A 20,747-nucleotide genomic window follows, 5' to 3' on the forward strand; every position below is an offset into this window, starting at 1 on the left:
TGGTCGGGCTGAAAAAGCTTTCCCAGGCTTTCAAAAAAACCAAACTATGATACCACAAGTCATTGTAATAATCTTGCCCCACTACTCATGTGGGGAAGTAGGTGAGGACCGTCTGCTCTTCTAAGAACATGTTCTCCAGGAATCGCTTCAATGGACAGCATGGGGCAGGTGTTCCTCCTAAAGGAGGAGCAAAGTCAAAAGTTCATCCACCTAAAAAGAGGGCCCCAAATCCCAAAGTAGCGCTAGTTATTCGTGGTAAAATACATCGTCTGTTGCAAGGGTCTGCAGACCACCATGTCCCAGAATCTCACCTCTATTATGCAGGTATTGAAGAGGAAGAGGAGAGGGAGGCACATGAGAGTAGAAAGGAACACAGAAGCGTACATCCAAAGTTCAGCCCAAGGGCTGATGACGTCTCTCCAAAGGTGTCAAGCATTAAAAGACAAGGGGCTGCATCAGGTCCAGCATGTGTAGGAGAAGTAGAGCTGAACCGAGAGGGATGTATCAGATTACCCTGCACTTTGCAAAATAAAAGCTGCAGACGCCCAATTCTGAAACGAATATCTTTTGAGAGTGGACTTCGGGACCCTCCTGAGCAGGGGCGACCACTCCCGCACTACGGTCCCATCAGCCCGGACCTGAATGGGACAAAATTTGAATCTACAATTGGAAGGGATTTTGCCTCTCCTCGTATTCGACCAAAGAGACCATATTCTACCGGTGACTGTGTGGACTACAACTTCAACAGAGCCCTCCCCGACACACTTCTGGAGGAGGATGAAGATAAAGAGGAGGCCTCGAGCGCCATCATAGAACATATTCTGAAAGAGCTGAGGGGGATCAACAAGATCCAGGAAGAAATCTCCGACCTCAGGGATTACTTGACTTCAGTGCGAGGTTCGGTTGAGGAGGTATCGTCCTGTGTGGATGCAGTTCTGTTGGAGATTGAGGGCATTCGTTCTAGCAGTAAAGGCAGTTCAGGGACACATGCAGGCACTTGGTCAGGAATGGGGTGCAATGACGGATCATCCCCACGGAGAAGACCTGCAAGTGCTTATGGCAGTTTGGGGAGTGCGGTACCAAAGTCCGACTCCAGCTGTTTCACTCCATTATATAATCAGCGCCATACCATACATGGAGAGGTTCTACTACCAAGGACCGAAGAGTTTACCGTGTCCCCAATTATTGAGTCGGTGGATATCCAGGAACTGGAGGAACTAGATGATGGTTCTGACAACAGTTCAGATATCCCAGAAGGTGCTATAGCTGGAAAAATTAATTTTGGATACCTTGAAGGGAATGATGGGCAAGATTGTCTAAGCACTAGCTCGTTGTCCTCTGGTCATAGCTCCAAGTCTGAGTCAGACTCAGAGATACCTTCATCTAGTCACGGAAGAAAGAAGCATAGAACTGGAGATAGGGAAGAGCATTGGACTTGTGACACCGTGCCCCCTCACAGTGTTGCAAGGGACTCTGTCTGGAACAGGGACACTAAATACCTCAGGGAAAAGGGTCTGGAGGGACGTGGCGAGGGTCCTCTTTGTAGTGAAGAGGCTGAAAGCTGGGATCACTACAGAGGCGCAGGAGGATATGGTACATCACGTCCATGCTCCACAGGGAGTTCAGAACATCTTTCTGCTCACTCGGGAAAGCATTACACGTCTCCTGCCAGCACTTCTAGCAGGGAGGAATGGCAGTCACACATGAGACGGCCCCAAAGCCAGTCGAGGATTCACGATCCAGCAAAGACCAACCTTGGAAACGCCACTGAAGGCTATGAATGTGCTGCTGATTTGTCCTATCATCAGAGTTCAGGTTACCACTCAGTTGAGGGGCATAATAAAGAGACTTTTGACTTTGGGCAAACAAAGGACCTGAGTTACATAAAAAACTGTCAAAGTGAAACTTATTTAGCCTATGAACAGTCCCAGACAGTCACGTGGAATGAGGCGCCTCCAAGCACCATCAGTGGTGGTGTTGAGATGCCATTCAGTCAGAAGACTGAAGTCAACTACCAAAGCTTAGGAGCTCGACTTCCTCCTCCTGGTGATGCAGATGGCCAAGCTGGAGGTTTCAATGTCAAACGCATAGGACGGGCCGTACTTGATTTCAGCTCTGCCTTGCGTGGTGCATTGCGCAAACTTGAAGCACCTGAAGAGGAAACAGACTTTGAAATATCAATGCCTTCTGATCTCGTTACCACTGAGCTGCCTTCAAAGCCTTCATGCTACGAGGCACCTGTTGAACAAACCACAGCTAGAACCCAGAGAATGGATGTGGGTGATGGTGGCGTGGCTTTTGGAGAACTGAACATGAATGGTGCTCCTGATAAGCCCAGTCATTTGTCTGTGGGGTCTATGCTTGAAGACACCACCAGCCTTAGTGTGGAGCCTACAGAGGCTTCCCAACATCCTCTCTGTTTAGAGAGAGTCCCCTCATGCCCTGAAGAGCCCTTGGTCTGGCCCGAACCAACCGCCAGTAGAAGTGCAATAGCCGATAGCTTCACAGAGAAACCTCTTGAGTTCCCAGTGGAAGAACCTGCACAAGCTCCCGCAGATGTGAGCACGAAGGCTCAACTTTCACAGCGCACCACTGGAGATTCCTTGTCAGCATCCATCTTGGCTGATGAATCTTCAGGATTAGATGAGCAGAGACAAATTGAGGTGCCACAGCAAGCGACCACAGACGCTGCGCCGGAGGACAAACCGGAAGGAAATACAGCAGAGCCGTCCACAGAGATAAGCCAGATGGATGAACGCAGGCTGAAGTGTCTGAGGAGCTTCCAGCAGATCCTGCGGGAGAAGAGGGAGACCAGACGAAGCCTTGCCAGTGTGACCATGTCCAGCCTTTCCCAGGATGTCTTTGCACCAGGTAGTCATCATCACATGATTTCAAGTTGGGCATCATACTTTTTCTTTCTCTTTCTTTTTATTCTACCATTTTCATCCCCTGATTAATTCTGATTCTGAGATGAGAATGCACATTATTTTTATTTCCTCCTTTGAACACGAGTAGGTTGGGCTGGTTAAACTCCCCCTTTCCTTCCTCTTACCAAAGTCTGTTGCGGTTGCAGCCTCTTTGATCCGTAACAGTTGCTGTGGATTATTTACACTGATTACGTGGAGCATATTCGTACAGTGGTTGAATAAGCCTTCCAGCAGAGGTTCCCTTGATTACTTAAAGGGTCTCCTCTGGAACGGAAATGTTCTACTCTCCTGTGAGCAATGCATCACTCGCCGCTCACGAGGCCCCTCCTCCTCTCCAAGGCGTCAGCCGTATCCATTTGCTGAATTAGAAAACATTAATTATCTCCTTGGAAGGCGAGGCTGACATTAAAGAGGGAGGATAGGGGAAATATTAAGGGTCATTTTCATGATAAATTATACATCTTAATGAAACATTTATGACCTCACACACTATCTTTCTGAAAACTCAGTGATGTTGCTGCTGTTGAACACAGGCACTTATGCCAAACTGAGTAATCCAGTGTGTGGCTTGTTGTGATGAGTGAAACTAGTCATTGAATGTTTGTTTTTCTTCTGTCTGTCATTTTTCTCTCATGCTGTTGAACAGATGGAGGTCAAGATGAAGATCAGGTTACCTTTTTTGTGGTTACTCCCACTAAAATGACAAATATTTTGTTCTATTTTTCCATATCATAGTTTTTTTTCTTTGCTTGATTTGTTTTTCTTCTTCTTCTTTTGCTTATATCCACAATGACACCCGTCAGGTGATTAACAGCCTGCGTCCATAAAATACAACGTGAATTGCAAAGCAATGAAAATGTTAAAAATGCTCTCGGACATGCTGACGTTGAGTGTGTCGGAGCATTTCCACTGCCTCTATGGTATTTTCTTTATTAGTTATGGGACAATAACGAGTAGGAGGTCAATATTTGGTGCATTTCTTGTGAGCCTATGTGATTTGAGACATCTCAAATGCATTTATGTTGAATATACGGGGACAGAAGGATTGATCGAAAGGTCCTCTTTGGCATGAAAACTGAAACTCAACCAACACATTTCAGTCTGTCCTCTCATTTATCTTCTTCTTCATACTCCTCGTGCTTGGCGTGTGCATGGTCCACTGTTGGTGAAATTGGTGAACAGGGCTTTCAGATGGCTAAATGCTTGACCTGTGACATTTGATTTCAGAGTCGAGATACAGACGGTGGACCCAGCAAACACCCGTGGGCCAAGCCAGGGTCAGTAAAACCTTTTTTGTTGTTTGTGGGTGGGCGGCTGTGCATTTAAAAAAGGAGAAGTATTTACTCTCTTTTTATTTCTTTTTATACATTTTTGTATTTTTTTTGTTGTGTAAAGGGGAAATGCACCGTTCGGTATCGACAGCATGCCAGACCTCCGCAAGAGGAGGCCCATTCCCCTCGTTAGTGAGCTGGTGAGTACACACGTCATTATTTAAATCGGACTTTCAGTAATTGTTTTAATCTGTTGCCTTTTAAGCTAAACGGACCACCGGGTCCGACTGGAAAATATTCATGGCTGCTGAATGAGCGAGGATTAAACGAGCAAAGACTGAGAAGCCAGACATCCTACTTGTTTTCCTCTTCAGTACAAGGAGTTGGTCCGCTTTTTGGATTCAGTTTGGATTTCCAGGGAATATGACCAACCATCCTCCATCATTTTTGTGAAGTAAACGAGTGTGGCTGGCGAGGCGAAGTCGTAACTTACCCTGATTTTGGTGTTTTCAGGCTTTGTCATTCATGTGGGCCAGCAAAGGACTTTATTGATACCAATTGGCAGATTTAAGTGTTAAAGCAGCACGGTTAAGGCACAACATACTAAAAAGATAAGAAAGATGTACCAAAAACCTCTGCACAGGTTATGTAACTTGGAAAAAAGTGAATTGAGAGTGTCAGTGTTATGACACGTAGTGATTATGAACATACAGACTATGAAGTTACCAGATTTAAAAGTGTACTAACTGTATTATTAATAAATAATAGCAGCTTAAACTATCGAATGTCCAAGCTATAAAAAGTACACACTATGCTACATATGAATATATAAATGAGCCATAAGTAAAACCTTTGAAATTACATGTTAGAGTGCAGGTCCGGTGTTACGTAGTATCTTAAAGAATTGAGTTTCATCTGTCAGTCAGAGGTGATGTGGTGGGTTTTGTTTCTTGATATATGTGATTAAATGATGCCATGAGGCGTTTATCTTGTTCCTTATTTATTGGCGGTTGGCAAACAGCAAAGAACAGCATAGGGTAGTGTTATACCGCCACCTCGCGGTATGGAGCGGTAGGTTGATAAGTCAGTGGATCCTACTGGGTCGGCCACCGTCAATGGAGGCACATTAGCTGAAAGGACCAAGGAGGAGGTCAGTTCTGCTGCCGCTGTGTCCGCATTTGCCACACACAGAACCAGGTTTTGTATGTTCTCAAATTTTGTTTTCACCATTTTAAATTCTTTTTTTAAATCAAATTCATGAGGAGTCACTTACTTTCATTTTGTGTTTACTCTCAAACTGTTCATGTGTTCGTGTTGTGGTACGTTTAGCAGTCCTAGCGATTGTTGCTCTTTGTATTTCACCGCATGGAGTCTTTGATGAAATGTCAATTAGACTGGGTGATACCAGCGTTTTGCGCATAACCATGACCTTATTTGATTCTGAAGAATAAATAGATGCAATAAAACCTACACGTTGATACTAGCTGTATAATAATTTGCTTGCAAGCAATGAAAAGTTGGTTTTAAGATCAAAGCTGCAAATTTCAGGGAACATGTTTGTCTTTAACTTTTCTTTTCCTTTTGCTTTTCATCTCTGCACGGGTTGCCTCCATCACCTCGTCGACCTGCAGGCTATGGTGAGTAAAAGGCAAAACGCATTTCAGCTGCTGTGCTTTTTTTTTCCTTGTTTGATGAGCTTTATTTTAAACTCAGACTGAACTCCAGACTGAAACAAATCATTTTGACTTGCTGGTCATGGACTTGTCTCTTGTTATTTTAGAGAAACTCATCTTATTCTGTGCACATCGCAGCAAACACCGACCCCCCCTCCCAATACAAATCAGTTATCGAGGATTTTGACGTCAAAACATTCTGCTAAACTTAAAAAAACAGCAATCCACCACACTTTTATTTAATAAAATTCAGCTAAAATGCTGATATAGTGTGTTGAAAAGCCAAGTGCACCTTAAACCATGAGAATTTAAAGAGTACGTATTAGCCAGGTGTTGCCAATAAGGAAAGATATGATAGGTGATCCTGGAGAAACTGCTGCTGCTTTATAAGGCCGTTTGAGAATTTCTGGAGTCAATTTTTTTTTTTTTTTTAGTAAAAAGTGTTACTCGTGTGTGTGAAAATCATTCAAGACAAATGTCAATCTTCCCAGGAGTCGACATCCGAGCAGGTTCACTGCAAGGTCAGTTTCCTCAGAAAAAGTGCAGCAACCTCAAGCGCTAAATATCAGATTCTCCAGGTCTCAAGTTTACAACGGTGATAATTAATAAAAAAAAAAAAAACAAGTTTGTTTTCTTGAAAGAGTTGATTCTTCTTTCTAAAAACAACATAAAGTTCAGACTCATAAAGAGGAATCTGAGCAAACCACAGACAGAGACCATCTGTCTGACAGCTGAAACTTGTATGAAATGAAGTCAGGCAGCAGTAACTAAGATCCCAAACATCGCAGCAAATCCACAAGAGAACGGCTAGGAAGAGAAAGAAATGAAGAGGCTGCAGAGTCCAGATGTCGGTGCCCACGAACCACAAAGGCGTGAAGCGACGCTGGAAAGAAGTTCCACAACAATCTGAGAGGCTGGAAATATCTTAAAGAAAACGCTTAATTCATGTTCCTGCTGCTGAAGGTGGTTACAGGAGCTACAATCTATTGAAACATGGTCTGTGGGCAGTTTTCACGCACTGATTCAGCAGTTTTCTTAGTTTTTGTTGAATAAATGATGCCAGGGTGTAACATGTCTAGTTTGGTAAGACGTTGGAAGGATCAGAGGGTTCCTTTTAAATCTTTGTCTTTGGCGTTCTGATTAGTGACATCTGAGAAACGTGACTCATCTTCTTAACGAATCTCAACTCCTTTGATTTGAGGTGGATTTCTCAGAATGAAGGTCACTTTCATGCTCCGGACAAAGCTTTAACCTTCCTTAAGTCTGGAAGTTCAGCTCAGATAAATGATGCAGAATAAGAAATAAAAGACATCAGATGTGCTGTCTAGATAAGATTAAGATGTTGCAAGGTTTAAACCATATGAATATTACTGTTACAGAAAAATCAACCACTCTCACTCTCAGCTGAGTTAAATTTACTCTCCGACATCAGTTGTGAATAAAACCTCTGAGAACCATTTGCAGCCTCCTGTTAGCAATCTGACTGCATTACCTTGACTAATTTTCTTCTCAGGTGGTCTTATTCCTTCTCCTGTAATGTAGTACATTTTCTAGTGATTGTGGCCTGGTTTATATTACACAAGTTTATTTTAGCCAATTATAAACGATTATGTGAGCTTCGTTTGACATTTTTTGTTCTTTGGAGTGACTGAATTTACTCTGTTACATTGGGCAGAAAAGTGCTTTTTACTTAAAATGACACGAAGACCTACACCTACATCTCTACATTGCTATAATATTAAAACTCATACAAGTATCAGACCTGCTCACAGTGGTCTGATTCCCACTGAAGAACCTGCAGTAGAAGCAGAAATGTGCCTGAAATGTAAAACAACACTTTTTATTTCCTATAACCCCACGGTGTCAACCTGATACTCTGGTCGAGACACGGCTGATGGAACCAAACAAAAGTCACTATAAGAGCATAATCTGGATTTCTAAACTAGCTTGTGATTGTTTTTAATTATTTTGGGATTCAGTAACGTCAAGAAATTAGATGGAGAGCCCTCGTAAAATGAGCGTGATGACAGCCGACAGCATGCTCTTGAGTTTCTGTCAGAAAATCCACTTTGGATCTAAAAGAAAAGAAAAGCTTCCACTGGCATCCCACGATTTCCTAATTGCCAGTTTTAGAAACAAGATTGGATAGCCAAGGTGCGATTAATCGTGCCAAGAAACCGAGGGTTGCACTGCCAAAGCGTCCTCCTGCGGAGGCGGGGGGTCCAATGAAGCTCCTTTTGGACTCGGTGAGCGAAGGCCTCAACATCAAGCACTCACCATTGAGTTTCTCGCCTTTGAGTCTTCTACATGTCTCACTGGAAGGACTTGCTGGAGGGACTCCACCTCTTGGTTGGCTTGGGAATTCCTAAATGTCGCGATGGATGGATGGATGGATGGATGGATGGATGGATGGATGGATGGATGGATGGATGGATGGATGGATGGATGGATGGATGGATGGATGGATGGATGGATGGATGGATGGATGGATGGATGGATGGATGGACTGAAACATACGTGCATCACTATTCATGGTAAAACTCTCTTAAAACAAAGTCGTGTCGGTAGAGAACAAACAACAAAAGGTAAGGAGTGGTTATTACCAAACCTGAAGGAACCTGCCGTCATGCAATTATTTGAGTCCCTGAATTGTTTTGCTGGGAGTTTTTCTCTCAGCTTCATCTTGATTCAATTTTTTTTTTGTTAGCTATGAGTCCCTGATTCCTCTGCTTTTTCTCGTTTGTAGTCCATGATACAGTCCAGGAAAGCTGGCCTCGCCCACACACTGGCCACCCGGACCTCCCTGAAAGACGAAGAGCTTGTGAGTAGCCAAGACAACAATGTGTGCTCACACACACACACACACACACACACACACACACACACACACACACACACACACACACACTACGTATTTCTGGCCGCTACCACCTCTCTTTCATCGCTTTGCTGAAAATTTCCTGAAAGCCGGCTTGGATACGATTTTCTTTAAAAGCTACGTTGCATCCTTGAGGTTCATAAAGGAGGTAAACAAAAGTAGCCTGAATGCTGCAAGCTACAACCCTGAAGAACAAAAATCTGCACCGCCATCTAGTGTTCAAAGATGTCATTGCAGAGCGATACAAATGCACAAGTATAATCGCCTACAATGTAGGTACATTGGGATACGAGGTGCTACAAAGACGTTTATATCACACTTTTCACAGACCCTAATGTAATTTACTGACACCTTTTTATTAATCTTTTTGCTTGAGCTCTAGCGTAGCATTTGTTAGTACAAACAAATCAAGCAATTTTTTATTTATTTTTTTTACAAAAATAGATAAATAATGCAAAATGGTTTTATTTAACGATGGATCATTTTGGTTTTATAAAACATACATGCGTCTGCGTTTAAAAACTGCCGTTGCACCTGGATGGTTGGATGAACGTGATATTCAGTGAGTGTGTGCGTGTGCGTGCACGTGCGCGTGCGTGGGAATGGATGGATAGATGGATGGATGAAAACAATGGTCCATGACGAGATTTTGAGAGCTTTGCCCAGATGACAAAATATGAGTGAATCAATGTTGGCAGATGTTTAAGCAGAAATATTGAATCCATGTTGAAGCCTGGCATTTAAATTATAGAATAGAATAATTCCTGATTGTCCACCAGGGTGGACAGTCTTCAGCTCACTAAGATGTAAGACAAGCGGTTTAGTATAACATAAAATCACAGGTAAAAGTCATGTTTTAAGAAGTCAGATAAAACGAGGGTAGCAGTTCAATTAAATGTTGTGGATTGTTCAGTTTGTTGCTGTATGGAGATACAAAACGTGGTCGGCGACAAACGGCATACGATGGTTCAACATTGACTCAATGACATCTTATCAACATTGGTTGATTGGTTAGAACTTATGATTGTCTGATGGTTGATCCACCATCAATCGTCGACCTCGACCAAAAATCAATTTTTGATCATAAATCAACATTGAATTAATCTTTCGCTGTCTGGGTGGAACCAGTAAAGCAGTAAAAACCTTTGTTATAACAGAAAGAGGTGTTCTTATTTACTATGGTCAAATAAAACTGCTGTGTATAAAAACACTGATTTGTTTTGCTTTTGCAAACTTAAACAGCTGAATTAACGTCCTTCCAGACCGGCGATTCAACGTCTCGGCCGGGGTTGTAATTTTGCCGAGTCCCTCCCATGCAGCTTCAAGTGTTCCGGGAGCAGCACTGTTTACCGCCGTGGTTATTATAATTTCCTTTGTGCTCTCTGCACTGCAGCGTGCTGAGTCAGAATGAAGATTACATTAAATAGTAGAAGCAACATCAATAATTCAAAATGCATAAAGAAGGTCACCAAATTTAGCATAAAATAATATGGAGCAGAAGTTTAAAAGGTTCAAATGTATTCATCATAACTACAGTTAAAGTGAGGATGATAAAACACTGAAAGAGAGGAGCGTCTTATTTTGTCGAACCTACTGCGTGCTGACTTCTGAACGTGCAGCTGACAGAGATGCTGAGCAGGGGAGTTGCTAAGTGAAGTGAAAGAAGACTTTCCCAGCTGTTCACATCTGTCATAAACAAGGTGATGCTCTCTTGAGGTAAATACCGGGTCATTGAGACGTTTTAGTTTTAATGGGGACGTGCTGTATTTGGTTTTTTTCAAGGCCGCATGTTTGGGCTGTTTGGATAACCTAGTCGTTTTGTTTGTGGGTGCCTCAGCGGCTCGGATCAAATCAAATCAAACTTTATTTATAGAGCACCTTTCATGCATAGAATGCAGAACAAAGTGCTTTACATAAAAACAATACACAAACATAAAACTTATTAATGCCCTGCCCCACTCCCCCCACACACACAGACAGACACAAGCACACAATTCACCCAAGTTACACACACAGACACACACGCAGACACACTGCATCTATATAAATATGGGTGTAGACATGGCTGAGCACCGAGGATCCAGGTGAGGAAACGGTATCAGGGAGCCATTCACGCCAGGAGGTCCCATAACCTGCAACCACAAAAGGGAGGCCTCCACAGAGACCATCCCGGCCCGGACGGATAGAGGAGTCCACACCACAGCGGTAAAGCCGTGGTGCAGAGCTCCACCACCATCCAGGCCAGAGTCCACTCCCAGCATGGAGGCTCCCCATGAGGAAACACTAGAGCTAAATACTAAAAGAAAGCAGGATAAGATAGGCTATGAGGTTGAAATACACTCTAAAAGAGTTTAAAAGTATAACATAAAATCCTAAAAGTAGGTCTAGAAAGCAAGAAATTAGAAACTAAGTGAATAAAACAATAGAATGTATAAAATAGACCATGAATAACGACTAAAACATTTAAATATAACATTGAGATCAAACAATGAGATAATAATATCCAGGGTACTGTGACATCACAGACCAGAGTAGACCACTTCCCCCATTTTTCACATCCTGCGGTATTTTGCCGGACCTCGGAAGGGGGTAGCTGGTTTTGACAGCTGAGGGTCAGCCCGCCAAGGCCCGTGCTCCACTCGTCGGTTGGTGAGCCCACAGGAGGGGCTGAGCCTGGCTGGACCACATGAGTCTACGGCACTCGCCGATGAGCCCCTCCCCCATCCCCGTCTCCAGGGTGGGGCCCCGGTACCAATAATCCAGGCGAGGGACATTGAGCTCTTGGTCTTTCGCTATCACACGGGTCCATCGCAGTGTCGTCTCAGGGGCGGTCCAGGACTCAGTCAGGGCTGCTCTTTGACAGTTCTGTTCATAATCTCCCGGCACATCCAAGGGAGGGGGGTCCGGTTTGGTGGCGTCGGGATCACATCTTTGATGATGATGTGGTTCTGGGGGTGTCATCGAGCAGGGCTCTTCACTGGAGCGGTTCTCAGCTGAGTGTGAAGCAGGAGCCATGAGAATCAGCTCCTCCAAATCTGGGTCTGGGGTTTATTTGTTTATTTGTTTATTTATTGAGATCCCCATTAGCTGCAGCAGAAACTGAAGCTATTCTTCCTGGGGTCTTAACAAAAATAATGCAATACAAAAGAAAACAAATTAGAGAAAAGAACTTAAAAAATAAAAAAAATACATATGTATACACACATATATACATACACATACATACATACACACATACTCATATATATCTATTATATAATAACACTACTATGCAATAATACCATTATATCTCATGTACTAAAACAATCATATTACATAAACAACTATTCCATACCGAAACCATTACTTGGATAGATGTTTTTTAAGTAGTATTCTGAATTGATTATTGTTAGAGAGTTTTACATGATTGGGTAAAGAATTCCATTCTTTCATTCCTCTATACAGGACTGTACGTTTGATGGCATTAGATCTAACCTTAGGTAGTGCAAAATTTCCAACAGTTGCATGTCTAGTCTTGTGACAGTGATTTTCTGCACTAAAAGAGAGGTTTTCAAACAAATCATATGGCTTTTTTAAAACAGATATGTTTCTTATCACAATCAACAGTGAGTATATGAGTCTGTCTTTGACCAATAACCAGTTGAGTTTCTTGTGCATATAGATGATATTAATTATGATTAATATCATTAAGATTAATTAATGATATTGGGGTTCTTATGGTCGGTTGAACTGTCCTCAATGGGTCGGGAGTGAGGTGCTGCCGGTATCTCGGGTCTTTCTCAGAAGTAAGGGAAGAGTGGAGCAGGAGTTGCAGTGTCTGCAGTGACGTGGTGAAGAAAGACTGGCTGTTGGTTCCTCCTTAAACTCAAACCCAGATGAGTTAACAGATGGCCAGACCGAACTGGGCTGAGTCACGACAGCAATCACAAAACCCAGTGAGACATAACAGTGGTGAGGAGTTGGGGCTTTAACCCCCCAAACCAGCTGCTGTGAGCAGAGCTGCAGAGACGTGGGTTCAAAGGGGGCTTGAAGCGTATCCCTCAGGTATCTCCAAACTGCCAGGGCCTTGTGTCAAGCTTTGATAAGTGAGCTTAATGAGTCTCCTTAAAGCTTTAAAGGCAGATTTACTAAGCGGGGGGAATCAGCGTGACTTCAGTGTCAGCAGTCGTGTCCAGTTCTGCTGGTGTCCTTTTGCATAAGAAGACTACAGATTCCTGTTATTATGGATATGTTTTTTTATTATTTTATTCCCTTCATGACTAAACTCACGCTGATGAGTGGGAGAGAAATAATTAAAAAACTGTTCTGTTCATCCCAGACGTCTATTGATAAGAGACTTGAAAATGAAAATAATCATATTAGGTAAATGAAAAGTGATGAAATGAATGAAAAGGCAACAACGCCCGTCAGATGAAGCTGGATGAGTAAATAAAATCAGCAGCAGGGATGACATGCAACAAAAGTGAAATATGAATAATAACAAGGACTCTCATGGCCCCTGTTATCATCCTGTGTTTACCAAATCAGAGCTTCTGGATCCTCCTGCAGAGATGTTTACCTCCTCCCACTCTCCTCCCACTCTGGACAACAGAGGAGCTCAGTTCATCTGATAAGAGTCCAAGAATATATTGAAGATTAGCCCTAAACGCCATCAAATGTCTCTCTAATGTTAATGAAAGCTAGTTTGAAATGTCTCTTGATTAATGTATAAAGGCAACTGCAGGATTGTCTATTTAATTCAATGAGGACAATGAGTACCGAATCACGACAAATGTCGTCTCAAGGCACTTAAATAATACCCGTCAATCTTTTTAAAATTAGTCAAATTGAGCCAATAAAATAACAATAACAGTAATAAATATTCCCCGTTAAGGACACCAACCGATTGCATCCTAATGCTCCATCTATGACTAAGTCTTTGTAGTCTAATGCTAACGTATCCGCACATAATTATAGTAATGATAAAATAATCTGGTCCTTATGACATCATGAATCATGTAATTACAACCTTAGATGATCATCATTAGATGACCTTGTTTTATGCAACTGTGTGGATGTGAACAGGTCACACTTGAAAATGAGTCTTCGGACTCAAGTGTTTTATCTGTATAAATAAAGGATAAATAAAAAAAAATCAACACATGACAATTCCTGCCCTTTTTAATGAAAAAAACCTGCTGAAACCAGAATGCAGAAAAAACCATGTGTGGAAAACTGGATAACTCAAAGATCCCACTATAAACCATAAAAACTGAAAGTTATAAACACTTTCGTCTACAAACACCATCACACTGAAGGATCCCCGCCTCCACTCTCCAGCTGTTCAACCACTGAAAAATGCTTCACACACTGTCTCTGCTTTTTGACTGAAATGTATTGAATATAAAATGTAGACAAAAGTAAAATGTTGTGCCCTGTTGTTCCTGTGAGGCTCAGTTTCACTGGGTTTTAAAGGTATTGTGACATGAAAAACTAATTTTTCTTGATTTTTTGTGTTTTGTTGGGTGTCTTGACATCAATTACACCCAAAAAACAACAAACTTTTAACATTCAGTGTATTGTGTGCTTTCTGGGATTTTCCGCATAACTGTGCAAAAACGGCGCACCTGGTTTGGTGGCGGGCCGTGACGTAACGGCCCGCTAAATCACCGCCCCCTCCACCCAGCTCCCTGCCTCCTCTCCTCTCCAGCGCACCATAAAGGCTGATTTATGGTTCCGCGTTACACCGACGCAGAGCCTGTTTAGAGCCTCTTTTGTTCTAATCACCGGAGGAGAACTGCTAAGAAGACCCGCGGCCACTGACTGGACTTAAGATAAGGGTACACTGCTGCTTGCATGCCTTTATTTTTATGATTGTTTGCTCTGGTTCGCCCTGCAGCTTTTCCGTGCATGCTTCGCCTGTCGCTCCCGGCTTACTCTCCGACGCCGCTGTGAGCATATGGCTGGAGGAGGAGGAGGTTTGGAGGAGGAGCGGCGCAATGATTGACAGGAAAGGGGGGAAAGGAAGCATTTTTCACGGCGCAAAAAAACACTGTCATAAAAAGCCAGGAATAGAGTACTAGAGTGAAGTTTTTCTTGTTACACTCTTTTAGACACATTTGAGGGATGTTGGCCAAGACTTTTAATAGTGTTAAAAGCATGTTAAAAATGATGTCACAATACCTTTAAGAACCAGGTTGGTTGGAACCAGGTTGGTAAGAACCAGGCCGTTAAGCACCAGGCTGGTAAGAATCAGGTTGGTGAGATCAAGGTTGGTAGGAACCAGGTTGGTACCAGGCGGCTACAACCGCCCTGCTGAACTGATGCGATCCAACAAGTGGAGAAAGCTCAGGCTCCAAATACATTTTCCACCTAATAAAGAGATTAAAAACTAAATAGCAAAGTTAGATTTAACATCCGTCATATCAACTGTCAAACAAATAAAAAAGACAAACCATTGCAGAGGTTTTGTCCAGTTCTCGGTCTAAAGTCTCTGGTAGAAACCGGATGGTTGTTGTCTCATGTTCTTGCGTGTAAAACCGTAGTTCTCCTTTATACATCACACCGGTGTCCTGCTTGTTTCAGTCCCCCGACTTAGTCCATCCCTTTCGCTCCCTCTCTGTCACCACTTCGCTCATCTGTAGTTTTTTTGTTTTTTGCTCCGACAGAAAAACCACGTCTACAAAAAGACCTTGCAGGCTCTGATCTACCCCATCTCCTGCACCACGCCACATAACTTCGAGGTTTGGACGGCCACCACGCCCACCTACTGTTACGAATGCGAGGGTCTGCTGTGGGGCATCGCCCGGCAGGGGATGCGCTGCGCCGAATGTGGGGTCAAAGTTCACGAGAAGTGCCAAGAGCTGCTGAATGCCGACTGTCTGCAGAGTGAGTCTCCTCACTAAACTCTTACCGGTAAACATTGTTTGTTTATGTTTCTTCATGTTTCCTCTGAACTCATCTTAACAGGAGCAGCAGAGAAGAGCTCCAAGACCGGGGCGGAGGACAGGACGCAGCACATCATCACGGCTATGAAGGACCGGATGAAGATCCGCGAGAGAAACAAGCCGGAGATCTTTGAGGAAATCCAGCGGGTGTTCGACGTCTCCAAAATGATCCACGCTCAGCACATGAAGAGCATCAAGCAGAGCGTCCTGGACGGCACGTCCAAGTGGTCGGCCAAGATCGCCATCAACGGTACGTTTGTTATAATGCACTACTCGTGTAGGTGCATTCTACTTGTATAGTGTTTTATTAGATCATTCTTGAGCTGCCGGCTTACTCAGAACGCTGAGCTACAACCAATCAGGTCCTCCAGCAGGTGGTGCTACCATTACCAATCTTCTCGACTGTCTGCTTTTTGAAGGGTTGTTGAAAAGAGCTTCAACCGACGCCTTTTCCGCCATTGTTTTTGCTGTCTTTTGGTATTTGTATGCGTGTACAGAGGATAAAACTAAACTAAACTGATTGTAAAACAGTAAACGGCGCAGATAGATGGTCTGACCTAGCAACAGTAACTATGGGGGGCGGGGCTTACCGCTAGGTCAGTGGAAATGCTGCGGCGGAACCTTAGAAACCTTCGGGACACGCTGGTCAAGTCAAATCCAGAACACGACTTCTCCAAGCTTCTGCTGGTGAAGATAAATCTGCAAACTCCTGAACCCACTTGATTTATTTATTTATTTTGGGTCCCAATCTCCTAAATAAATAATGGGATAGTTTGTATTTGCCTCGTACTAATACCCTCCACACCCAGAGGATCTGCATCATGTTATTATACAAAGAAGGAGGAAAGGAACACTAAATCATATCATCAATCATCAATCATCGTCTTTGGTGATCTTTCTGTCACTCGGGTCCATGAAACCTGCAGCAACAGGAAACAGTTTGTGACTCATGTGTTGGTGGGAAGTCGGGCTGAAGATTGAACACCAGGTCTGGACTCTGGACTTAACTCACGTTTCGCTTCCTTTTTTGTGTGTGAATAAGAAAAGTGCTTCAGATTCTCTGGCAGTACGGCTGACGCACACTCAGAAACCCACGTTATCGAGACATTGATCAAGGACATTTTAGTGTTGGCTTCAGTCGAATCCCAGCCGGAGCAGATATCAGCAGCCCCTGCTCACCTGCAGCGTGTGAAGTGGCGCGTTCCTGAGGAAGTCAGGTTTCCCTGGATGACAGTCCACGTTGGTCAGAGTCTGTGGGGGGAACTTGAACCGTTTATCTGCAGGCGTCGCTGATTTTAACAGGCTGACATTGGCAAAAGTCCGTCTCCTCGTGCCCTATATTGTCAGGGCTGTTACCAGAGCAACCAGAGACATCGTATTGTATGGTGGCAGCAGTGTTGCCATGGCAGCCATCACACCTTGTCTCTGCGATCACCGGTGATGAGACTAAATACGGGAGCGATCTTTGAGCCGCTGCTTTGATGGCATTCACGCGTCACGAGCTAATTGCTGTCAGTCACTCGCTTTTGTGGGCAGCGTTGGACCACGTGCTCACAGACTCGAGTCATCGTTCATTCTAACTCCTTCTGGTGCAGTTTTTAATGAAAGAGTGGATATATAAGTAGAAATTAATCTGTCGTCGACCCCCTCACACCTCCAGCGATGCTGCTTGAACACTTGGGAAGAAGCCTGGTCTTTTTTTCAAGCTGAAGTCGGGTTATGTTGGGAGCTGGTTCTGTCCTGGAGTCAGATTTGACCCTGTAAGTCCCAGAAAGTGTCATCATTGTGTATGAAGCAATCACATTACGTCAAGCATAAATTAGACTCAGACCCTCTGGTGTATTAAAGCTTGATGGTTGATTGACAGGAAGTTTTCTTAGAAGTGCTTTTTTGTTTTTTTATTTCAGCGTTTATCTCAATGGCCCCAAAAGCACACGCACAGTTTTATTAATGCTGTCAATCAATCCTGCAGCCGTAAATGAATGAATGAATGAAAAAAAAATGAATGAAAAACTTTATTTCGAACATGCTAAAAAATATATATTTAAACCAAAGAACAATAGTTAAATAATAATCATGATAAATACAGTATAATACAAATCATAACAATCATAAACAAAAATATGCCTCACTGGCTTTTTTTTTTTACACATATTCATATTCTCCATACATTATAATACTCAATATACACCATGGAGCAATACATTATACTTTATATATTATACATTTAACTAGAACCTTCCTTTGGCATATATCATATACTGGTCAACATACATACATCATACAAATTCAACTATCTAACACGCTTTTTTTTTAATGTAACTCTTCCTGTCTATATCTCATAATAATGCATTCTTTATATCTTTTTTTGAACTGGTTCATACTTGAGCATTGCTTGAGTTCTACATCTATACTAGATAAAGGAGTTGTGTTACTTAGGTTTTCTTAATGTATGAGAATTAGATACCGTTAATTGTAATTAAAGCAGTACAATGTAACTTTTCCACCTTAATATAATATTTCCAGAGTCATTGTGATGGTACATCAACTTACAACAGGTTTAATGACACCTCTGTCAGGGTCTGAGGGGTCTGTATCGCCTTCACTGGCACTATGTAACTTCGAGGTGGATGGTAGGAACCCTTCCACACTACTGGTAAAGCACTACCGCTTTTGTCAAAAAGCTGCACATTTCCATGACTACCATTAACTTCTGCTCATCCAGTCTCAAGCTGTGGGTTGGCAGGCGAAGCAGGGAGGCTATCAGACCCCCCTCTGCCCGGCTAGCTGCTCCAGCTCTTCTGCTGGGAACGCCAAGGCCGTCCCTGGCCTGCCATTCAACCATCACAGTTTGAACATACGCTGAAGGAGACGGTTTTACTCCTCCAGTGTTGTGAGGCAGTTTTAGGTTTTCCAGAAAAAAAGGGTTTCCAGGTCTAAATGTGTGAAATGATTAAATGATGTGTCAGCTTTACGCCTCGCATCCTGGATGTCAAAAGGCTCAACTCAGGAGCTGCAGCTGTAAATAGCAGCACTTGTTACGAGCTGCATCGTCATCGTTACCTTCCCACCTGGATGCAAGAGGCGGTGAAAGGAGTCAGGAATAAGCTGTTTCTTAGTTAAAGCTGTTTATTTTGTGCTGCTCGTTTGTGGGTTCTTGTGTCTTCAGTGTGCGAGGATCAGATCAGACTGCTGACTGGGTCGTGGAGGACCATTTCATTTCTCTGCTTTCAGGAGGTCTTGATTGGCCCTTTTAGGGTCCTTATCAATCTGCACCGTGAAGCGCCATCCGAGGATTTCGTGAAAAACACGAAACGACAACATTTGTTCCAGTTAGTTTCGCATCATCGGTCTGAATGTGATCAGAGATTTTAGACGTGGACACTGGGATTCATCCTCCACTTCTGTCTCAGCAGCATTACCCATGAACACGCCCCCACCAGAGCACCAGTGACCTGGATCATGAGATCCTCCTCTCCCATCTTTCAGCAGTTCTCCTCAATGGTTTCTTTTGGCTTCATCTGTCCAGAGAATCTGATCCTAGAGCAGCTGAGGCTGTTTTTCCAGATATTTTCTGTTAGTCGACATCAGCTTTCCAAAGATGGGATTCTGCGATACTTTAGCCATTCTGATGTGTTTCCAGTTCACTAGTTCCTTCTTTCTTTTTAACAGCCGTTTACTTGGCCTCAGCTGAGGTTTTTGCTGTCTCTCTTTTAGATTTATGTTGTTTTATTCGTCTGATGACACCCTCCACTCGCCTCCAGAGTCTCATCAGTATCTAATAAGTGTGGACTCAACATTTTACCTCATTCTGCTTGTGATGACTGTGCAGTATAATATTCCAAGGTCTTTGCTTCTCAAGCCTTGTTTTAAATTATGATGACAGTGTGTTATTATGATTCTGGTGTTCTTCTTTGCGATGTTCCCGTCTATGTGCCGACCCGGGCTGCTCTCCGTCTTGGCCCCAAATACTTTTGAAAAGAAACATAGTATTAGTTGTTATTAATCGAGCGTTCTTTTGAGCATTCCTTGGCCAAATTTTTGCACAGTAGTTGGTAAAAGTGAGTCATGAGAATTGTGTTACGAGCCTTTACGTAACTGCGTGGGTGACTTCTCAAGCTTTGATTTGTTTGTGATTGTGTATAAATGATGGCGAGTAGGTGTTGTTTGTTGTTCTTATGCAATGTTCATTCACTCTGTATCTCTATGTGTGTGCGTGTGCGTGTGTGTTTCATCATCAGTCGTCAGTGCCCAGGGTCTCCAGGCCAAGGACAGGACGGGCTCCAGCGATCCGTACGTCACCATCCAAGTGGGCAAGACCAAGAAGAGGACAAAAACCATTTATGGCAACCTGAACCCAGTCTGGGAGGAAAAGTTCAGCTTGTGAGTGCAGTTTGCTGTTTCTTTTTTTCCTGCCGGCAGGGAAGCTCTGCAGGAGCCCTCCGTGGTCTGACTATGTGTGTGAAAAACACACTCGTTATGACCTTGCTGTCAAATCGCTGGCTGAAAGAGCCGGCGCAGCGGCTGCAAACCCACACGGGAGATTTCACCTGCTCCGAGCTTTCCTCAGAGCTGTGTAGGTCTGTATGGATGTTTCCTGTTAGACGCACCTGATTACACCACGGCAGACTCATTAATACTTCTGAAAACTAAAAATAACACAATGTGCTTTCAAAGTGGCACCTAACCTAAAACCTTGACCCACAGGCTGTAATTGAAGATTCCCAGCCTGGCCAGCCGTCCTTTTACTCCTCAATTCAACATATTAGTCTGATTCCCTCTGGATTCAGCTCATTTCTAGGGGGGCTGGTACCGACGGTCTCTGGAGCCGTTGGATGGACGTATCAGCGATCAGAGAAACAAAGCATTTGACTTAGGCAGAGCGCCGACCAGAAGAGTATCACCGACAGACGGGGGTAGCGAGCAGGAACGCCAGTCGATGACGGCCGTCGGTCTTGCAACCTGTTGATCCAAGGAGTCGTCACAGCTCTGCAGCCGTGTTTGAACTGCAATGTTATGATGCTGCAGTTCTCCTCTATGATATTTACTTGAACAGTGGCTTTTGGACGCTT

At 43.4% G+C, this 20,747-nt stretch overlaps 2 protein-coding genes across 4 annotated transcripts in view; both read left to right on the forward strand.

Annotated features, from left to right (window-relative positions):
- Nucleotides 1-4,428, forward strand: part of LOC133451549 (uncharacterized) — a 51,904-nt gene extending 47,476 nt beyond the window's left edge. For both annotated transcript variants that reach the window (XM_061730689.1, XM_061730690.1), the window contains exons 4-5: nucleotides 4,155-4,204; nucleotides 4,323-4,428. In XM_061730689.1, the coding sequence (XP_061586673.1) occupies nucleotides 4,155-4,204; nucleotides 4,323-4,422 (150 nt within the window). In that variant the 3' untranslated portion in view covers nucleotides 4,423-4,428. The remainder of the gene's footprint in view (nucleotides 1-4,154; nucleotides 4,205-4,322) is intronic.
- Nucleotides 4,429-8,358: 3,930 nt separating this feature from the next.
- The window catches only part of LOC133451550 (protein unc-13 homolog B-like), a 76,545-nt gene continuing 64,156 nt past the window's right edge, over nucleotides 8,359-20,747 (forward strand). Inside the window, exons 1-5 of one of the 2 annotated variants that reach the window (XM_061730691.1) lie at nucleotides 8,359-8,456; nucleotides 8,618-8,692; nucleotides 15,397-15,616; nucleotides 15,698-15,925; nucleotides 19,917-20,058. In XM_061730691.1, the coding sequence (XP_061586675.1) occupies nucleotides 8,621-8,692; nucleotides 15,397-15,616; nucleotides 15,698-15,925; nucleotides 19,917-20,058 (662 nt within the window). In that variant the 5' untranslated portion in view covers nucleotides 8,359-8,456; nucleotides 8,618-8,620. The remainder of the gene's footprint in view (nucleotides 8,457-8,617; nucleotides 8,693-15,396; nucleotides 15,617-15,697; nucleotides 15,926-19,916; nucleotides 20,059-20,747) is intronic. The other variant, XM_061730692.1, reaches the window with a different exon arrangement.

Source organism: Cololabis saira, chromosome 9 (assembly GCF_033807715.1).
Source record: "Cololabis saira isolate AMF1-May2022 chromosome 9, fColSai1.1, whole genome shotgun sequence".
Lineage (NCBI taxonomy): Eukaryota > Metazoa > Chordata > Actinopteri > Beloniformes > Belonidae > Cololabis > Cololabis saira.